Source organism: Danio rerio, chromosome 18, assembly GCF_049306965.1.
Source record: "Danio rerio strain Tuebingen ecotype United States chromosome 18, GRCz12tu, whole genome shotgun sequence".
Lineage (NCBI taxonomy): Eukaryota > Metazoa > Chordata > Actinopteri > Cypriniformes > Danionidae > Danio > Danio rerio.
This window is the reverse complement of record NC_133193.1, coordinates 24,635,824-24,655,115: the sequence shown is the minus strand read 5'-3', so window position 1 is coordinate 24,655,115 and position 19,292 is coordinate 24,635,824. Positions and strand designations below refer to the sequence as shown.

At 39.4% G+C, this 19,292-nt stretch overlaps 1 protein-coding gene across 36 annotated transcripts in view; it reads right to left on the bottom strand.

Moving 5' to 3' along the window:
• The window catches only part of mef2aa (myocyte enhancer factor 2aa), a 174,507-nt gene that overhangs the window by 98,974 nt on the left and 56,241 nt on the right, over nt 1-19,292 (bottom strand). For all 36 annotated transcript variants that reach the window (XM_068214714.1, XM_073928865.1, XM_073928868.1 and 33 more), the window contains exon 3: nt 13,331-13,546. In XM_068214714.1, coding sequence (XP_068070815.1) covers nt 13,331-13,384 — 54 coding nt within the window. In that variant the 5' untranslated portion in view covers nt 13,385-13,546. The remainder of the gene's footprint in view (nt 1-13,330; nt 13,547-19,292) is intronic.

Sequence of the window (19,292 nt, the reverse complement as noted above, 5' to 3'; positions counted from 1 at the left end):
ATTGGTTAAGTTAAATTGTCCATAGTGCATGTGTGTGAATGAGTGTGTGTGGATGTTTCCCAGTGATGGATTGTGGGTGGAAGCGCATGGATGCCTGCACGTGCAAAACGTGCTGGATAAGTTGGCGGTTCATTCCGCTGTGGCGACCCTGGAATAATAAAGTGACTAAGCCGAAAGAAAATGAATGAATGAATGAATGAATAAATGTGTGTTTTTTCAACATTCTCTAATAATGAACAGAACACCAGTGAATTCTGTTTTTAAAACAGCAACATTTTGAAATATTTTAAATGCCTTTATTGTGTATTTTAATCTCACCGACCTAACACTTACATATACAGTACATAAAAATCTATTTTTATATTCCACAAGGAAACAACACTAGCTGTCACTGCTTAAAATCCTATCCCTATTCCCTATCAGTCACCGCTGAACCAAATCAAATCTGTCCAAGACACATGTTATGTTGACACACATTCATCTAAATCCATTCAACCTCCAATGACACAGGGCAATGACACACAGCGGCTTTCATTATCGATACACAGGAAATGAATGGAGTGTGCTGCTGGAGCAGGACTGTATACCTGAGCAGTCCAGTGAGAGAAGTAAGTTGAGCTCCGGCAGACAGCAGAGTGAATTCCCAGAGCCACAGAGAGCAGCTCCCTCCCAGCTGTCATTAGACTCCTCTTGCAGAGCAAACACAGGCAAAAGCAGCCTCCAAAAAATCTCCCTGGACGAGCCTTTTCCAACTATATCATCATTAAATGCTCTTTTCTACCGTAAATGGCAGATTTAATTGTGCAACTTAATGGCGGAAAGAGAAATGGAAGCTATAGTCGAAGTAGGTGGCGTAGTTCAGGTTGGAGTTGACCTCAGAGGCAGCAGATGAAAATGTCACCTTTAGTACGGGACGGGTCCCGCTGTACGGTGTGTGTGCGGTGACACTGTTCCACTCCATTGCTGTTCAGGGCACTCAAGAGTTGTTGCCTGCTGACCCAGAGAAGCCCATTTATTCCTGCTGCAGTGCTGGACGGTGTCACACACACATACACACACACACACACTCGAGTGCAGTAGACACATGTGAATGCAAATGAGAGCTTTTAACTCATGTTCAACTTCATAAGTAATCAAAAAAAAACAGCAATTACATTCTTCTTAGCCTTGGGAAGCACAATGCATGCTTGTGACTGCAGTGATAACAATTGCAGTTGTTATCTGTGCGCTAAGTATAGTGTGCCAACCACCGTATCAGAACGCCACAAATAAGCACTCTATAGCTGCAACAAGGGCTTTCGGGTGACTCCCTAAACAACAACCCTGGTCTCTCTGGTCTCTGCTGAGACCGTGGAAAGCCATTGAGAGTTCTGAGGGCACGTGGGAGGTCACTGGAGCTTTTTTACACACTAGTGTAGAGTGTGGGATGTGGTGTGACTTACTTCAGACATTTCTTGTTTCAGTTTGACACTGCTGTAATCTGTTCAGTTACGCCATATGCCAAATGTATCAAAATCTCAGTATGGTTTAGTGTAATCATTGAATGCTGTTGCTCATGGAGGCTATTTAAATAAATGCACTAGGTGTTTGAAGCATGTCACTGAATGCATGAGCAGCTCACAATCCGGTGTTTTCAGTGTCTTGGTTCACAGCAAATGATGCTCCGCACGAAATCTTGAAATGGAAGCATCTGCTCTGAGTTTGGGTTGTTTATAACGTGTGTTTGGAAACTCAACATGAACAGGCATCTTCCCATACTTGTAATGAGAAGCGCTTGTAAAGCAGCTGTTGTGAACAAAAGATAAGTTTTAGTGTTCCAAAGAGTATTGGTTTATGTTTGAAAAAGAAATAAACTAAGATAACAGATAGTAAATTAACAATGAAGTCATATTTGGGCCTTTGTGATATTTATTGCCATTATTTATATTTAATGTAGTTTATGTATGAGCTGACATTATTGAGAGATTTTTAATATTGTCTGTGTAAAGACTATTAGGTTGCATTTACACTGCATATCTTGATGGTCAATTCCAATTTTGTGACTTATCCAATTTTTTTTGATGACCAGCTTACATTATCTTTTAAAAGTGACTCGTGTCCAATTGTCTGCATTTACACAGCACACAGCAAATGGCACAATGACCAGGAATAAAAGAGCGGGCGCTGATAATAAAAGAGCATCCTTTTCTAAATTACTGTATTTAATGAGTTTGCAGATTTATTTATTTATTTTATTTATTTATTTTTTTCGACAAGTTGTTTTACTACAGTTTATGACATATGTGTGTGCTTGTGATGTATGCAGTTTATATTGGTTGTGTGGCGGATGTTGTGCTCTCTCTCTCTCTCTTTCTCTCTCTCTCTCTCTCTCATTAACTTGCTTTAATAGTTGTGCTACATGACAATATAAAAGCTTTTTTAGTCCTGGTGTATGAGATTTAAGGTTTGGAACTCTGCTAAAGTCTGTTCTGAAATGAAACCGTCAGAGTTGACGTCATTCGCTACAGTTTTTAATAATGCACGACTCGTATTGACAGGTGACAATCCGATCTACCTGCTTACACTGCAGAGGACACAGCTCCAATTCATATTAGACAAATTTCCACATATGAACAAGGCCTGAATCTGATTTGAGTAAATCAGAATCCATGTGATTTTAGAACGCCGTTAAAATTACGCTTTAAATTAATTAAGCTAATAAAGCAATAAAATATCCTTCTATAGGTCTGTGTTTTTTTTTTTTCTACAAAATTTGTTATAGTTCCATAATTTCTGACAAGCAACGGTTTAATTTTCTTGATTATCAGCATATGAATGCAACTGTCACATGTGATGCTGGTTGTATGCAACAGTGCAACAAATAAGAAGTTAATATAGAGTAAGTTTAAGATACTTTTTCCAGTTTTGACAATAAAAACAGATCCAAACAAAGTCAGATCAGTAACATTGTGCATCTAAGAGCAACACTGCCATGTTTCATTGCTTAAGGAATCTGTTTTTGGACAAACCGAGTGAACCAATCATTCAATTATTCATTTGTCAAGACGTTAATATTAGGTTAGATTAAGGTTGTGATGTCAGGTGACCAAAATTCAATGTTTAGCCAGGGTTTAAGGACAATTTAATTTTGATGTCCAATAACGATGTCAAAATATTGTTTATATTTGTTTGATTTATGTTGTGTTGGAAAGTGACCAAAATCCAATTCTGATAGATGTCAAAGTGATAATGTCTACACAACTTCAAGATGTGACATGATTAGATGTTGACATTTGGTTGATTTTAGGTTGGACATTGGACATTAACAATGGCCTGATGTTGGGTTCTGAAGTCAATCCAATTTTCATTTCCAAACTAAATCCAACATCCCCACAATGTTGGGGTACGTTGGGGTACAATGTCAATATGACATCATATTGATGTCCTGTGCCTGCAGGGTTGTTTAATTTTCAAATAAATCAGTTGAGAGTCATATGAAAGATAAACTCATAACACTGGGACTTGCTGTCATATACAGATGTCTTTTTACGTGAAGTGTTAACTTCTATGCTTAGTAATAGCACAATAAAATATCTTTGAAAATACTTAGAAGCACCTAGAGTGACCAAAGTGTGAGAAAGTGAAGTTATGAGTCATGTTTTTTGGAGTTTTTTTTTTTTTTTTGCTCCAAACTTCTCTTTGTTCCCTCCAACTTGTGGCAGTCTTTGATAAGGTCATTCTATCCCAGCCATCCAGTAATTATATTAGCATTTCTCTTCTAATTGTACAGCAGGAATAAGAATGCTGACCTTTTCACAACTTTCCAGCATATCAGGTAGTAGCTGGGGTACTAATTCTGCTCTGCCATCATGTCTTCCATGTTTTATCTCTCACTTCTCTCTCAGTCTGTCCTCTTTTTTTTGCTGCCAGCGCACTGGGCCGTCTTGTATACCATTGGGTATTGTGGCTTCTTAGAATTTCAAGATACCAGAGAATCGAAGCAAATGAGGATGCAAGTAAAAATAAATCCGTGCTCCCATAAAAAGAGGAAATGGGCAATATGTGTGGGTGAAAAGTGTTGAGTAATGCAATTACGTGACCGGAATCTTGAGGAATTCCTTGTTGTGGGTCGTGGTGAGACAAACTAGATGATGAAGTTCGACCATGCACTTTAAGTGCACATGCATATGTGCACATGTTTGTGTGTTTCACCTCAGAAAAATTACAAGGTCTGGCTTGTCAGTCAAAGGCTGTCCTTAGGGAAGGGAGTCAACAGAGAAAACAAGCCACATGGGCCTGTAATGTTCTCTGGCATCGGAGGTGGTGCCTCTTATTTCAAATATAGAGTCCAGGGGTGACATATCATTGAAATCAGCATGTCAGCTTCAATAATCTCGATAACAAATGGCGGGAGGTTCATGTGGTCCAGAGAAAGTCTCTGGCATAGCACCAGCTGGCAGAGTGACCCAAGCCCCCTGGCTCCGGCACTCCGGCTTCCCAGCAAAGAGCACTCAGGCCTGGGAGACAGGCAGCGGTCCCTCCCTCCTGTCCGGCTGGATCAGCTATCACAGGACACAGAGGAAGCCCCGGGTCCACAGTTCACTGCTGGATTCTGAGCTTTCAGGTACCCAGAGGGCAGGACCAGCCAGCTGGGACTGAGCCGGTGTGACCTTGTAATTAGACTGATCTCTATGCATTTGTCTCTCACACTCATTCACGACATGAGCATCACCTGTGATAATTGGCCCTTTTACATTCTGTTCAAAGTCAGCTATCAAAGCAATTAAGGCAAAACAAGCTAGAAAAAACTGTTTATACTTTCAAAAGAAGTACTCTGATGCTATGTGATTCCCTAACCGAGTGAAATGCCTATGGAGACAGAATATTAACAGAAAAAAACAATGTGTGTGAGTGAGTTTATTTTTTTTTTCTGTTCACATGGCAAGTTATATTTTATCTGACATCATTTATTAAATCCTTATCAACAATCAAAATAATTAAAATCGAATATTCATTCATTCATTCATTTTCTTTTTGGCTTTTTCCCTTTATTAATCAGGGGTCGCCACAGCAGAATGAACTGTTCACACAACGGATGCCCTACAACTGCAACCCAACACTGGGAATTCTGCCTAGGGTGGCAGAATAATGAGGGTGGCATCCATCCACCCATCATCTGTGAATCACGCAACCCTCCCCTTGAGTTTGTCCAAGACGACTTCACCCCCACTCTTTACTTTGTGAACCCGTCACTACCTTTTTCACTTTCAGGTTGAGGGTGGCATGATCGTCGTTTGCCTAGAGCGCCAGTTCAGCTTTTTTCGGTCCTGGATCACCCATACACTCTTACATTCACACATACACCGACCAGTTTAGCTTATTCAATTCACCTGTACCACATGTCTTTAGACTGTGGGGAAACCATAGAAGCTGATGAAAACCCACACAAACACAGGGAAAACATGCAAACTCCACACAGAAATGCCAACTGACCCAGTCGGGGCTCGAACCAGCGACCTTCTTGCTGTGAGGCGATCATGCTACCCATTACATCCCTGTGACACCCCTAAAATAGAATCTTTTTGACAAAAAATTATTCATTCATTCGTTCATTCATTCATTTTCTTTTCAGCTAAGTCTCTTTATTAATCAGCGGTCACCACAGCAGAATGAACCGCCAACTTTTCCAGCATATGTTTTACACAGCTGATGCCCTTCCAGCTGCAACCCATCACTGGGAAACATCCATACACTCTTACATTCACATACAGTTCATCCAATTCACCTATAGCGCATGTCTTTGGACTGTGGGGGAAACCCACGCGAACACGAGGAGAACATGCTAACCCAGACCCAGCCAAGCCTCGAACCTGCAAGCTTCTTGCTGTGAGGTGCTCATGCTACCCACTGCGCCACCGTGACACCCTGACAAAACATTATTTACAACATTATTTATATTTGTAATAAGAAATATATTTATTTAAATAATAATTATATAGGCAGCAAAGCAGTTTACTATATATTTTACTATATATATTTTATTATACTATCTATTATACTATATATTTTCTTATATTTAGTTTCTCGAATGGATAATGGGGCCAATGGTCTTGACGGGAAAAGAAATCAATTAATAGATTTTTCTGGATATAAAGATCATGTGCATTACTAAAATTTTTTTTTCATTCTGTGTTGTTTATGTTCCTCCACCACGATGAATAACTGAAGGGAGGTGGGTGGAGTTTTCATTGTTTAGAGCATTTCATTGTTGTTGTCATCAAACATGAATTACAGACAGAAAACCACCCACACTATTTCCCCTTACAAACCAACAGATATACTCTAATGCAGTTAAACCAAAAACAAAACTCCCTTTGCTTCAAATAATCCACTTTAGTTGCAATTACAGCCTATCATTTAAGGACACCCAATATCAGAGAAGGGCACTCCATCTTTTTTTTGTACTGAAGCCTTTTTTTTTCCACCCTCTGGTTTTTAAAACATGTTTTCATCATTAAAGAATAATGGTGTTCTTTCAGAACCTTTTAGGAGCGAGAGTGAAAGAGTCTGATCAGATGGAAGGATGCGCATCCCTTTTTTCTCAGACTAAAAATAAAAAAAATAAGAGTGATGAAAGATGGAGAGCGCGAGGCTCGGCACTCCTAAACATGTGACATGCGAAAGCAAAAGTAAGCCAAAGCAAGGGCGGGCGACACTCCACCCAGCAGTGAAATCATCAAACTTTTAATGACTTGGGTAATTACCCCTAGTGAGCCTGCTTAATGGCGTACAGCGGACGTCGTTAGGCACAGAGGTCCAAACGCACACACTCGCACACGAACGCAGCTGTGAGAAAGCATGGCGACTGTATGGAAACAAACCCAAAATGTACCTGATGAAATTGTGCGCGACAATTTCTCTCTCTCGGTTTAACAAGGAGTTTTCCTGTGCGTGATTTTGCTGAACTCTTCCCTTGAGTCTTTACTCTAGTGTTCGCCATAATACTTCCCTTCCTCTGCGAATCAAAGAGCTGTCACAACACAATCAAAGCTACAATGGAATGATGCTGTTTTCACACTGACAGGCAGCTCTCATTAGGGTCCTTTGAGACCATCGCCATAATTATAAGTTTTCTAGTAGGGGAGTAATTCAAAAGCATGTTACTACCACCATCAGACACGCTGCAAATGAGACAGGTGTACGACATCATCAGGACAAATAATTACAGCCTTGAAGAGCCGTAGAGGAAATCAGAGCCTGCGCTGAGTGGACGATGGACAGGTGGAGAGCGAGAGGGAGGTGTTAGGGGGGTTCAGGATCATTCTGTCCTCCTGCGCTATTATGGCAGTCGTCCCCCTTACACAGCTTTGCAATTAGCATGTCAGCCTGAGCTGTTCAGTGAGCCTCACCAAATCCTCTCCTCTTCTTCGTCTTCTCCATTCGCTGTCATTCCTTCCTCCTCCTACAGGCCGCACTTAAGGGGCTTTTGGTGGAAAGCTCCAGAAGGACGAGGCTGCATGCATGACAGGACCTCCAGCTCGTCCATATTTCATAGAGTACGAGCGTGCTGCCGAGTGAGAGCTGAGATGCTCTGCCTTCATTCTCATAAAATAATGCATTCATACTTCTTTCTTCCACTGACGGGACTCAATCAATGCCTAAATCGACGTTGGTTATGTCTTCGGTCCTTTTCCTGGCAAGTTTCATGACGAATCAATTGAAAAATGGGATTCGAGGCTCACCAAGAGCTTCCAAAACCCTTGGGGGTGAATAATATTGCACAATAAACATCCCGCGGCTTGCCTCTCAACCTATTGTTTTGACAGAAACCGCAATCACGGCCTCACGACCTCACAAAGCCTGCTATTCTCTTCTAAATAAATCCTGATAGGTCAACAGGCTTTCCAAAAAGCTTCTCATAATGATACGAGACGCCCCTGCTGAAGCCTGTGCTGCATGCAGTACCGCCACTGTATTTAATTAGGCCACTTAAGGCATTCTCTCATTCTAATGCAATGAATAAAGATAGCTCCCGGCACAGCCGCGCAGATAAGGATTTTAATTGTCTTCTTTCAGAGGACCCAGTATGCTAATGGCCATCTCCCCAGGGTGAGGAGAGCACCCTAGAGCGAGCAGGAGACTGGGTTCATGCTAGTGGGGGAAAAGAACTTTGTTCGAATGCACGCAAAAGCTTTAATAACGGGCTTTAGGTCTTACATCTTTCTCCATTTGTCAGCGGGAACTCTCTACAGAGCAAGTCGACCACACTCACGGCCGAGCCTGTGTGCCACTGATAACCGCTCTCTCTGATGAGCACCATGAAATTTGGATTCTGACGGACAAGAATGCTATTAATTACCGTGCAGTGTATTGTCTCTCAAGCTTGCATGTATGTGGCACGAAAAAAGGAAGCATAGGCATTGTTATGCGTTAAGTTGCGAATCGCTGAAATAATTCTTAGAAGGATCACCCAAAATTATTTACTCGCTCTCAAGTCCTTTCAAACCTTTTTTTCTTTGAAACACAAAATATTATATTGTAAGGACCGTTTCGGCTGTTTTCGTCCTTATAGGCCTTTTTCTTCGTTGCTGCATGGAGGACAACATAGTGAGACAATTGTCTTCCGGTAGGATGCTTAGAACTCCGTTTACAGCGTTTACAATTAGTAAATCTTGATCAAAAAATGGTTGTCAATACCATTTTGAGCGGCTTACAGAGTGTTTTTGTCATCTTAAAGCTGTTATGCTTCTATAAGATGCAGTTCAAGCACTTCATTCCTGCTAATTCAGTGTCTCCCATCAGATCAGATGCTAAAATCCAGCATCATGTTCTCAACCTGTCAGCTGTTATATTGTACCCAGCAGCTCTTCAATACACACACACAAGAAATAGATCACTGCATCATAGAGCAAACCATATTACTGGCATGAAACTTAACAAGTATGTAACGTTAAGCCATGCAATTTTCAAAAAATAAAAGTATGTTACTGATACTCTGCTGGCTGATTTGCATGTTGATTCTAATTGGAAGCCGTTTATGTTTCATTTAGTTGTATTTACCACGGTATGTGTTTTTCTGTAAATTGGAAATGCCACTTTATTTTCACTTTGTGCCACTCTTTTAATCAATGTGTTAGTGGGACAGTACGTGTGTGCCAAACATTTTGGTGAATTACATTTATTAAGGTTAGTTATTTATTTGAAAAAAAGTAAATAACTACTGTAAATAACTGCGATGACGAGGCTCCATTAAAATGGCACACGATGCAACAGCAGTATTACTTCAAAGATGTTAAAAGCAAGTAAAAGCGACTAAAGGCGGATTTATGCTTCTGCGTCAAGCACACACGTATGCTCCGGCACAGCCTGCGAGTGGTCGCATAGCCCTTGCCATTTCCATCGCCGATGCTGACGCACACCTCCCAAAAAATGTAAGTACACGTCACAACATGTCATTGCTACCAAGCTGACCATTAACGAGTATAGGCAGGACCGAAAGCCACGCGAACCCGTTGGAGCGAGTGTTTACAAATGTCGAGTCCGTGAAGGAGCTCCAGATTGAAAGTTTTGATTTGTGTTTACCTCATGATTAAAGTTGTTGCACTTCCGCCAGTTCCCACCGATCACTCGACGCAAAAGTATATATCAGGCTTAAGGCCAAATCACAATTCTTTTTTGGTACCCCTTCCCCTTGGCCCCTGAAATAGAGTGTGAAGGGGAAGGGTTTCAAAATAAACTACTAAATTCAACTACTGTAGTTTGCCCAGTTGCGTTAGTTTTTTTGGTATTTATCTTCAGGAAATCACTGAAGGCATATAATATGTTATCATAACAATGTAATGTGGCAATGATCATAATTATACTGTGCATTTACACCATGGCCATTCACCTACATTTGTAAATACAAGAAAACAGCATTAACATTATACCAGACAATATAAAAACGCCATTACCATCCACTAAATGACACATCGAGTGTCATTGAGTGTCATATGTGAAAGTATGTTGTTGGACTACTATACAGGAGTTATTATTATGGATTATAGATGGTGAAATTTTGCAGCTTTTATATTAGCATCTTTTTTTTTTTAAATCATGTCAGTGAAACAAACAATTTATAAATGTATTAAAACATATACTTGTTTGTTGCTAAAAAAAAAATCATAATAATGACCAAAAAATACTAATTTGTGCATCTCCTGACCTCCGTATGCAGCCATTTTACCACTGTAGCTGGTGTATTCTGGGAAATTTTTGTACCCCTTGGTTTCAAGTCAAGGGCTATCGAGGGCAAAATGAGGGGTAGGGGCAAGCGCAAAGGCTAAGTGGTAGACTTGGGGTTGGGCCTAAAATGATCATTTCAAAGCTGTCCGAATGACTGTTTATACGCACCTATTTTGCGTTCCAAGTAAAAGGTGTATAAATAAAAGTGGTTGAGTCCAGAACAGCACTGGACAGAAAGGACTTCAAGTGTATGGACACAAGTGCGTTCTTAAACATTAAGAATGATCTCACTTCTCATTCACAATACTTTTCTGATCAAGTCCCTTCTTTCCCGCACTTTGCCTATATTATCAATTCCCTGTTCTGTCACAAAAATGAATCTTTCCCAATAAAGACAAAAATATCAGATTAAGATGGGATGACTGAAATATATCCAATTTTATAGCAACTTTCTAATTTCTTTCCCCTTCTTTCGCTTTTTTTTTTTCTTTTCTTTTCTTTTTGCTGATGTTGTAGGCTGGGGCAGATAGTGCAGATGCTGATGTTTCTAGTAGACATCTTCTCTTTGCCTGCCTTCCTATTTGGATCCCACCCAGGACCTGGTGTTATGCTGATAATTGGCCTGTCCTGTAAATTCGAGTTTCTCACTTGGCTGAACTGCTACCTCCACAGTAACTGTCAGAGAGGTGGGAGGAGAGCTGGGGGCAAGGAGGGAGGAGGGCACGGGCTGTTATGTTATCATCCTCAGGAGAGTGAGCAAAACCTCAATTAGCTTTCCGTGAGCATGGCAAGAAAAGTTATTTCACCGACGAGACAGTGCAAATGATATTTTGAGCGGGTGTGAATGGGTGCATCAAGTCTAGCTGGAGAGACGTGGACTGATGCATTCTTGGGTCATAATCAGATCTTTAAAAATGACAAATGGAGTGACTTCCCCTTTTAAACGGACATTAGACATGCCATGTATGTTTGAGCGGAACTGTGTGTGCCCCACATCTGTTTTGTACATGTATTTCCCCTTCTCTAAGACGACGCTGTCAGAGAAAGTGACCAGACAGGGCTGCGTTATGTTATTTATATTTAGCGTGAGTAGACAAGGGTGAATACCAGTCTGTCTCAGTCGCTGGCCAGATCATTGGCACTTTTCTGAGGAAAGGACAGGAAAAGAGAGAGAGAGAGAGAGAGAGAGAGAGAGAGAGAGAGAAAGAGAGAGAAGCAAAAATAGGGAGATGGAGAAAGAGAGAAGGGCACAGCACGTCTCACTGTCCCTCCTTGTAATGAGAGGGTGCCGTGGTGCAGTGGCTGCTCCTAATTACTACCAAGCAGCTGCAACCACAGGGAGCGATGCAATGGGCCCTACTGGGTCCCGGCACAAGCCCACTAGTGTGAAGAGAATGAGAGAGAGGGGAAGAAGGGAGAGGCCACAGTCGGCCCAATTCACCCCGGTCACCCTGTGCTCTGTTTGTGCCTCTGCCACACTGACTGGCTCACACCAGCTCTGTCTGCCTCATCAGCTTCTCCGGACCCAAATTGCAGGGTGGTGTGTGGGAGCCGCGTCTGTAAATATGGCTGGAAATGTGTCCCAGTCCCTTTTTATGGCTCTTGCTGTGTGTCTATCCAGGAATGCTGGGACAACATGTTTAGCCAATGAACAGATGGCCCAAACTAAGCAATAATCAAATGGGTCTTTCAGGCTTGCTGTGTTTGCTGTGTATGTATTCAAGAAGGGATGCATGTTCTATTGAATCTAACGCACAAAATATTCCTTTCATAACCTATATTACCGTTTAGAAGCTTAGGGCCAGTAGGATTCTCAGCATTTATTTGATCATACATACGATGAAACCAATAATATATTGGCATATTTCCAAAAGAAAAAAAAAACATTTTTAAAAAATAGAAGCTAATTGTTTTAGTGTAATTTATTCATTTACTCATTACTACAGCTTTCAATATCAAGTCACATTTGATTTATTTATATAGATTTTTACATTTTTATTTACTGGATGTTTGATTAAAAGAAGTTTAAAAAAACAACATTCATTTATTCATTTTGCTTAGGCTTAGTCCCTTTATTTATTTGGTGAAGTTGTCGGGACTTGTGGAGTTGTCGGGACTTGTGGAGCTGCACATCGATGGATTTATTCTTCAGTGTTTAAAATTTCAGCAGTGAAAACTAAACCACATTGAACTAAACTAAACTGAACTTCAACTCTGAAATCTGGACTTTACTAGAACTATATAAGGCTGCTTTGACGCAATCTACATTGTAAAAGCGCTTTACAAATAAACATGAATTGAATTCAATTCAATTGAAAACTTCATCAGGAGTTACACAGTGGAATGAACTGCCAAATTATCCAGCATATATTTTACACAGCGGATGCCCTTCCAGCTGCAATCCAGGTCTGGGAAACACCCATATATATAAACTAAACTGAACTTACTGTATATATTATATATAATGCAAATCTAATAATTCATTGATTCATTCATTTTCTTTTCGGCTTCATTAGTCCAGCGTCATTAGTTCATTACACAGCGGTTGCCCTTCCAGCTGCAACCCATCACTGGGAAACATCCATACACACTCATTCACACGCATACACTACGGACAATTTAGCTTACTCAATTCACCTATACCACGTCTTTGGACTTGTAGGGGGAAACCGGAGCACCCAGGGGAAACCCACGTTAACTCAGAGAGAACATGCAAACTCCACACAGAAATGCCAACTGACCCAGCCGAGGCTCGATCCAGTGACCCTCTTGCTGTAAAGCAATTGTGCTACCCACTGCACCACCGTGACACTCCAATAAATTATTAGTGTAATTTAATAAATGTAATTGTTGCCAATCATGTAAATGTTTTAATAATGTATAAATAAAAATGAAAATCATATACTGACCAAGCCCATAAATAGACAGAGAGTAACATTAATCAGTAACCTATTTGGAACTAGTAGATCATAATTTTCTCATTTTAAACATACGTACATATAATGTCCTAAAATGCTGTTAAGCTACCATACTAATATTTTTTGAGAAACACATTTCTTATTGTGAGAAACACACTTATTGTGTAGATTATGTGTAAAACTATGTGTAGAAAAAAAAGTGGACTGACCTGCCGGTTCCTCTCATCCATGATCCGCGTGATCTGTATCTTCTTCCGTCCCATCTTGGCGTCCTGCTTGGTCTCTCTGACACCCCGAGAATATCAGAAAAACACGAGAGTTTGTCTGCCTTCACTCTCCTAGCACATTGTACTCCACTCTTTCTTCTCGAGTCTTTCTCTCTCACTCTCTTTCCGTCTGTGCCTCTTTCTCAAGGTGTCCACGACCTGTGAAACAGAAAGAGGAAAGGAAAGACAAGAAAGAAAGAAAGAAAGAGAGGCAGGAAGAAGAACAAAAAGAGAGAAAACCTGTTATAGTAAATGTGAAAACTAAGGTCTGAGGTGCAGATGAAAGTGATTGAATGCAGTGTTCCACTGCCTGATACATGCAGGAAGGATATAAGACTGAGACCCACAATGATTTCTTATCTTCACACCTGCTTCTTTGCAACAGCTGGAGATCGGCCCACTCACATGACATTTATTATTAGGCTCAAAAACTAAAACACTTGATAGTGGATCTGTAATTGCAATGCTCATTCCACATTTTTTTTACATTATCTTTTATATTTTCCTCCAACATTTCCTTAATCTTTGACACTGCAAAAACTATTTTGTTAAAAGCCTGTTCACAAGAATGGTAACTATAAAGCTAATTACATCTATATTAGCATCCACATTAGCACATAATATTGCTCTGTTTATTACAAACACTGACTGAAGACATGTTGATTTTTATTATTATTATTATTATTGTTATTATTATTATTATTATTGTTATTATTATTATTATTATTATTAAACCCTTTATTTTACCTGGAAAGACACATTAAGAATAAAAATCACTTTTACAAGAGTGTACTGGCCAAGATTAGGCAGTATATATGTTACATGGGTCTGAGAGACAACAAACAAAAACAATTAACAGTTAACATGAATCACACGTTTAAATTAGATTACATTAGTTTAAAAATATGTAATTATTTAGTAATAATAATGTAATGTAATCATAATGTAATGTTGATTTCAACTGCACTATTTGTACAGTATATATGTAGTTGACGTTAAAATCATTAGCCCTTCTGTTAAATTTCTATTATTATTATTATTATTATTAATTATTAGTATTATTATTAAATATTTGCAAAGTGATGTTTACCAGACAAAATAAATGTTCAAACTGCATTTCCTATAGTTTTAAATAAATACATTTTATTTATTTTAATATGGCTGGGATAAAAGCAGTTTTTAATTGTTTAAAATAATTTTAAGGTCAGCATTATCATTCCCCTGTAGATTTTTTTTTCAATTGCCTACAGAACAAACTACTGTTGTCAAAAGACTTGCTTAATTATTCTAACTTGCCTAGTTAACATGATAACCTAGTTAAGTCTTTTAATTGTACTTTAAGCTGAACATTAGTATACTAAATAGGTAGAAAAATATTATTTTACTGTCATCATGGCATAGACAAAGAAATTCGTTAATAAAATATTGTTGAAAATGTGTTGAAAAATAAATCATAATAAATATTTTTAAGAGATTCAAAATTTCACAGAAGGGCAGATCACTTGCACCAACTGTATAAATATATAATGCAAATCTAATAATTCATTGATCCATTCGTTTTCTTTTCAGCTTAGTCCCTTTATAGCATATGTTTTACCCACCGGATGCCCAGCTGCAACCCAGTACTGGAAAACATCCATACACACTCATTCACACTCATACACTATGGCCAATTAAGTTTTTTCAATTCACCTGTACTGCATGTCTTTGGATTGTGGGGGAAACCGGAGCACAAAGACAAATCTAATAACACATCAAAATATTAAATTCCTAGTACCATGTGAAACAAACGATTTTACTTTTTAACTGTTGTTTATTTAGATAGAATACATTTCCAGTTTAAAGTTTTATTTTTACACATCATACCCTCCAAAAATACAAATTGTCAAACGTTCCATCTGAGCTTTCTCTAATATGCACACAATTGTTACAGAGCATCATAATGACATCCCTACACAGCTGATTGACAACTCTCTGACAGAGTCAGTTAACAGAGCGAAAGACAACAGCCTAATAAGTAAAGACGAAAAGCATGTGGATGCTTCCTGCTGACTTCAGGCTTAAAGAGCAGCAAGTCTTAGCAGGTAAGCCAATATGACACCAATAAGCGGGTCATAAAGTCATCTGTCTGGTTTGAGAATGCACACGGTGCATAATGTCTCTTCGGTCAACTCGTTCTGTTTTCTTTACTCCGTTTCCTCCTTCCCACATATCTCTCTGTCTGCATCTCTCAACCTAGGACACAATACCGGCGTCTCAGGAGACAGCAAGCAGGCCTGATTCTCCCCTCTCACAACCCCTGCTGTTGCCAGCTCTCGCTCCTAAGATGATTAAGAGTGCACCCAGTCTTGGGCTGACATTAGTTTAAATCCTCTGGGCCAGATGAGGCAATTCACACGTGAGAGAGAATGCGTGGAAGCCAAGTCAAGAAGGTTCAGAGCACAGCTTGCCCCCTGGGAGCCCAAAAGTCACCCCCGCTCCCTCTTCTGTCCCTGTCTCCCCTTGCTAACCTGCCCACAAAGAGCCGGCCAGCTCTCAGAGGAAGCATTCATCATCTCCGTCCAGCATGGACACAGATGAACACGTAAATAGAAAATGCCTATGTAACCACATCTCACATCTGAGAGACGCTGAGGGAGGGCAGAAACTCTCTCCTCCAGAGAGGCAGAAAGAGCACGCCGCTCTTTGTAGCCACACCATGCCAGCAAAAAGATGTGGAAGTTGATGACCAGGAGGCTGCAACTGACCCATAGGAAATAAACACTATAATTACTGGCTGAACAGAAACGGGTGTTTAGGTGTCTGCAGGTCTCTATTAGGAGTGAGATCACGCTGTCTGTCCACAGAAGGAAACTCTGACAACAGGCAGGCAAAATCAGACATTTCCCTATACCGCATGACACCGGGACTGTGAGACCAACACTGTTCTTTCTCAGCCACCATGACCCCCAGCAGGAAGGAAAAGCGCTTGGCTTATCCTTCGACGTTTGTCCTCACGGCATGTGCTGCATATTGTGCATTTTGGGCATATTCAAAACTTGCTGATGGAATTGTGTTTCGAAATGCTACAACAATGAGAGTTTTGCAGGTTGATTCGTGTTAGGCTAAAACTATGAAGACAAAAAAAAAAAAAAAAGAGAGGGATTAACAATTTTTCAATGCACCAAGCTGTAAAACCACATTCCATTCACTGCCCATGAACAATTTCAAACTCCAGAGATTAAAACCAAACGTTTTCTTATTTGTTTGCTTTTTTTAATCAGTCGAACTGAAATGAAAACATTTGGATTAACCATCCTGAGTCTTACAAGCTCCTTGATTGAAAATTTACATGGTTGAAGTTGAGGGCTTTATCTGGTTTTGTGTGCGCATAACAATACTGTTCTGCTTATCCAAACATAGCACAATGTAATTACATGTATCCAGGCTTGTTGCTCTAAATCGTATTTGTGAGCTGTCATGCCGTCTCAGAGACTGCGGGTCCAGAAGCGTAATGCACTGTGTCATGACATTTCTGTCAACTTAACAGACATAGACAAGCTACGGTCCTGCAGCGCAGACCGACTGGGTGAAGCGCTGAATGACTTGTGTCACACTAGCCAGAACTCTATTACAGCACGAGTGTGTTTTGTTGATCTTGAGTCTCTGTTTATTTCCCTGAGATGGTCTGGCACACTGTTGGAGTGGTAGTGTCTTGAACAGAGATATAGCAGAGAGGATGTCATTTGGCACTGATTCACGAGGCCTGCTTTGAATCTAATTGTTCATGAGCCTGGAGAGAATAAAATGACAACTTACAATGGAGTTATAGAACATTTATAGTTATAAAATGTATTCCACATACATATGCAAAACAGAGTTTTAAAGAAAATATTCCCACAGTTTATCATAATATTTCAGTATAATATTCAGTATAATAATTCAGTACACTTATTATTATTTTTTCTTTAAAATCATAGCATTTATTTTAATATACACTCAATGGCCACTTTATTAGGCACACCTGTCCAACTGCTTGTTAACACAAATTTCTAATCAGCCAATCATATGGCAGCAACTCAATGCATTTAGGCATATAAACATGGTCAAGACAATCTGCCCAAGTTCAAACTGACTATCAGAATGGGAAAGAAAGGTGATTTAAGTGACTTTGAACCTGGCATTGTTGTTGGTGCCAGACAGGTTGTTTTTCAGAAACTTCTAATCTACTTGGATTTTCACGCACAACCATCTCCAGGGTTTACAGAGAATGCTCTGAAAAGAGAAAATATCCAGTGAGCGGCAGTTCTTTGGGCGCAAATGCCTTGTTGATGCCAGAGGTCACAGGAGAAAGGTCAAACAGCTTCGAGCTCATAGAGAGGCAACAGTAACTCAAATAACCACTCACTACAACCGAGATACGCAGAAGAGCATCTCTGAAAGCACAACGCTTCGAATCATTAGCGGGTGGGCTCCAGCAGTAGAAGACCACACCAGGTGCCACTCCTGTCAGCTAAGAACAGCAAACTGCACAGGCAAACATTAGAAAAACTTTGCCTGGTCTGATAAGACTCGATTTCTGCTGCCACGTTCAGATGGTAGGATCAGATTTTGGCATCAACAACATGAAAGCATGGATCAATCCTGCCTTGTATTAATGGTTCAAGGTGGTAGTGGTGGTGTAATGGTGAGAGGGATATTTTCTTGGGACACTTTGGACTCATTAATACCCATTAAGCATCATATCAACGCCACAGCGCCACATTGCTGCTGACCGTGTCCATTCCTTTATGACCACAGTGTACCCATGTTCTGATGGCTAATTTCAGCAGGATAATGCACCATATCATAAAGCATGAATCATTTCAGACTGGTTTCTTAAACATTACAAAAAGTTCCTTATATGGCATCCACAGTCACCAGAACTCAATCCAATAGAGCACATTTGGAATGTGGTGGAACAGGACAATCACATCATGGATGTGCAGGCAACAAATCTGCAGCAACTGCGTGATGCTATCATGTCAATATGGACAAATATCTCTGAGGAATATTCCCAGTACTTGTTGAATCTATGCCACAAAGGATTAAGACAAGGCTATAACTTGTCATGGGTTTTGTTTTTGCCGCAATGTTTTTTTTTTTTGTATGCATTAACTACAATTTAATCAGATATTAATATTCCATATGCAGCCATTCCTCTGTGTCTTTTTTTAAAATAAAAAATACATTGTGAAAATGTGTATGATCAATTAGTCCCGACAGCAGGTTTTTAGGTCATTGTAACTTCTACAACTTACGTTAATCATGTTCTAACTTGATTTTATAAGTTACGCAAGCTGCTGTATGTCAGTTTAACATTAAATAAGTTCAAAGGACTCATAAGGTTAAATTAATTTAACCTAAAAATTTAAGGCAACCAGGATTTTTCAACTTTTACAGTATATGCAACATGCTAGAACAAATCTACATATATAGTATGGCTATGGAAGACTATTTTTAGTTTCAGGTTTTTTTTTTTTTTATTCAAATTTTTTAAGCATTGGTTTTGATGAAAAAAAAACAGGTTTTATATTATTATGTTTTATTAAAAATATTGAGATAATGTTATGTTTATTCTTTGAAGGTCTGATAACATTTATTTCTGGTTTAAAATAAAAACAGTCAATTCAAAACTTTAGTTTTTTTCAGAAAAATCACAACTGGTAAGAGTAGCAAATATTTTATTTAATATGACTGAAAATAAGAGTTATTCCACTGCTATTAAAACGTGGTTATCAAGTTTTCTAAAAATGAATATAAAAATAGTCAAATAATATGGCACCTTTCTTGCTATTTAAAGCAAAAACTAGGAATAAAATGAAGTGAAGACCAATAAAATTTAAAATAAAATATGTCATTAATAGTTAGCATGATGTTATCATGG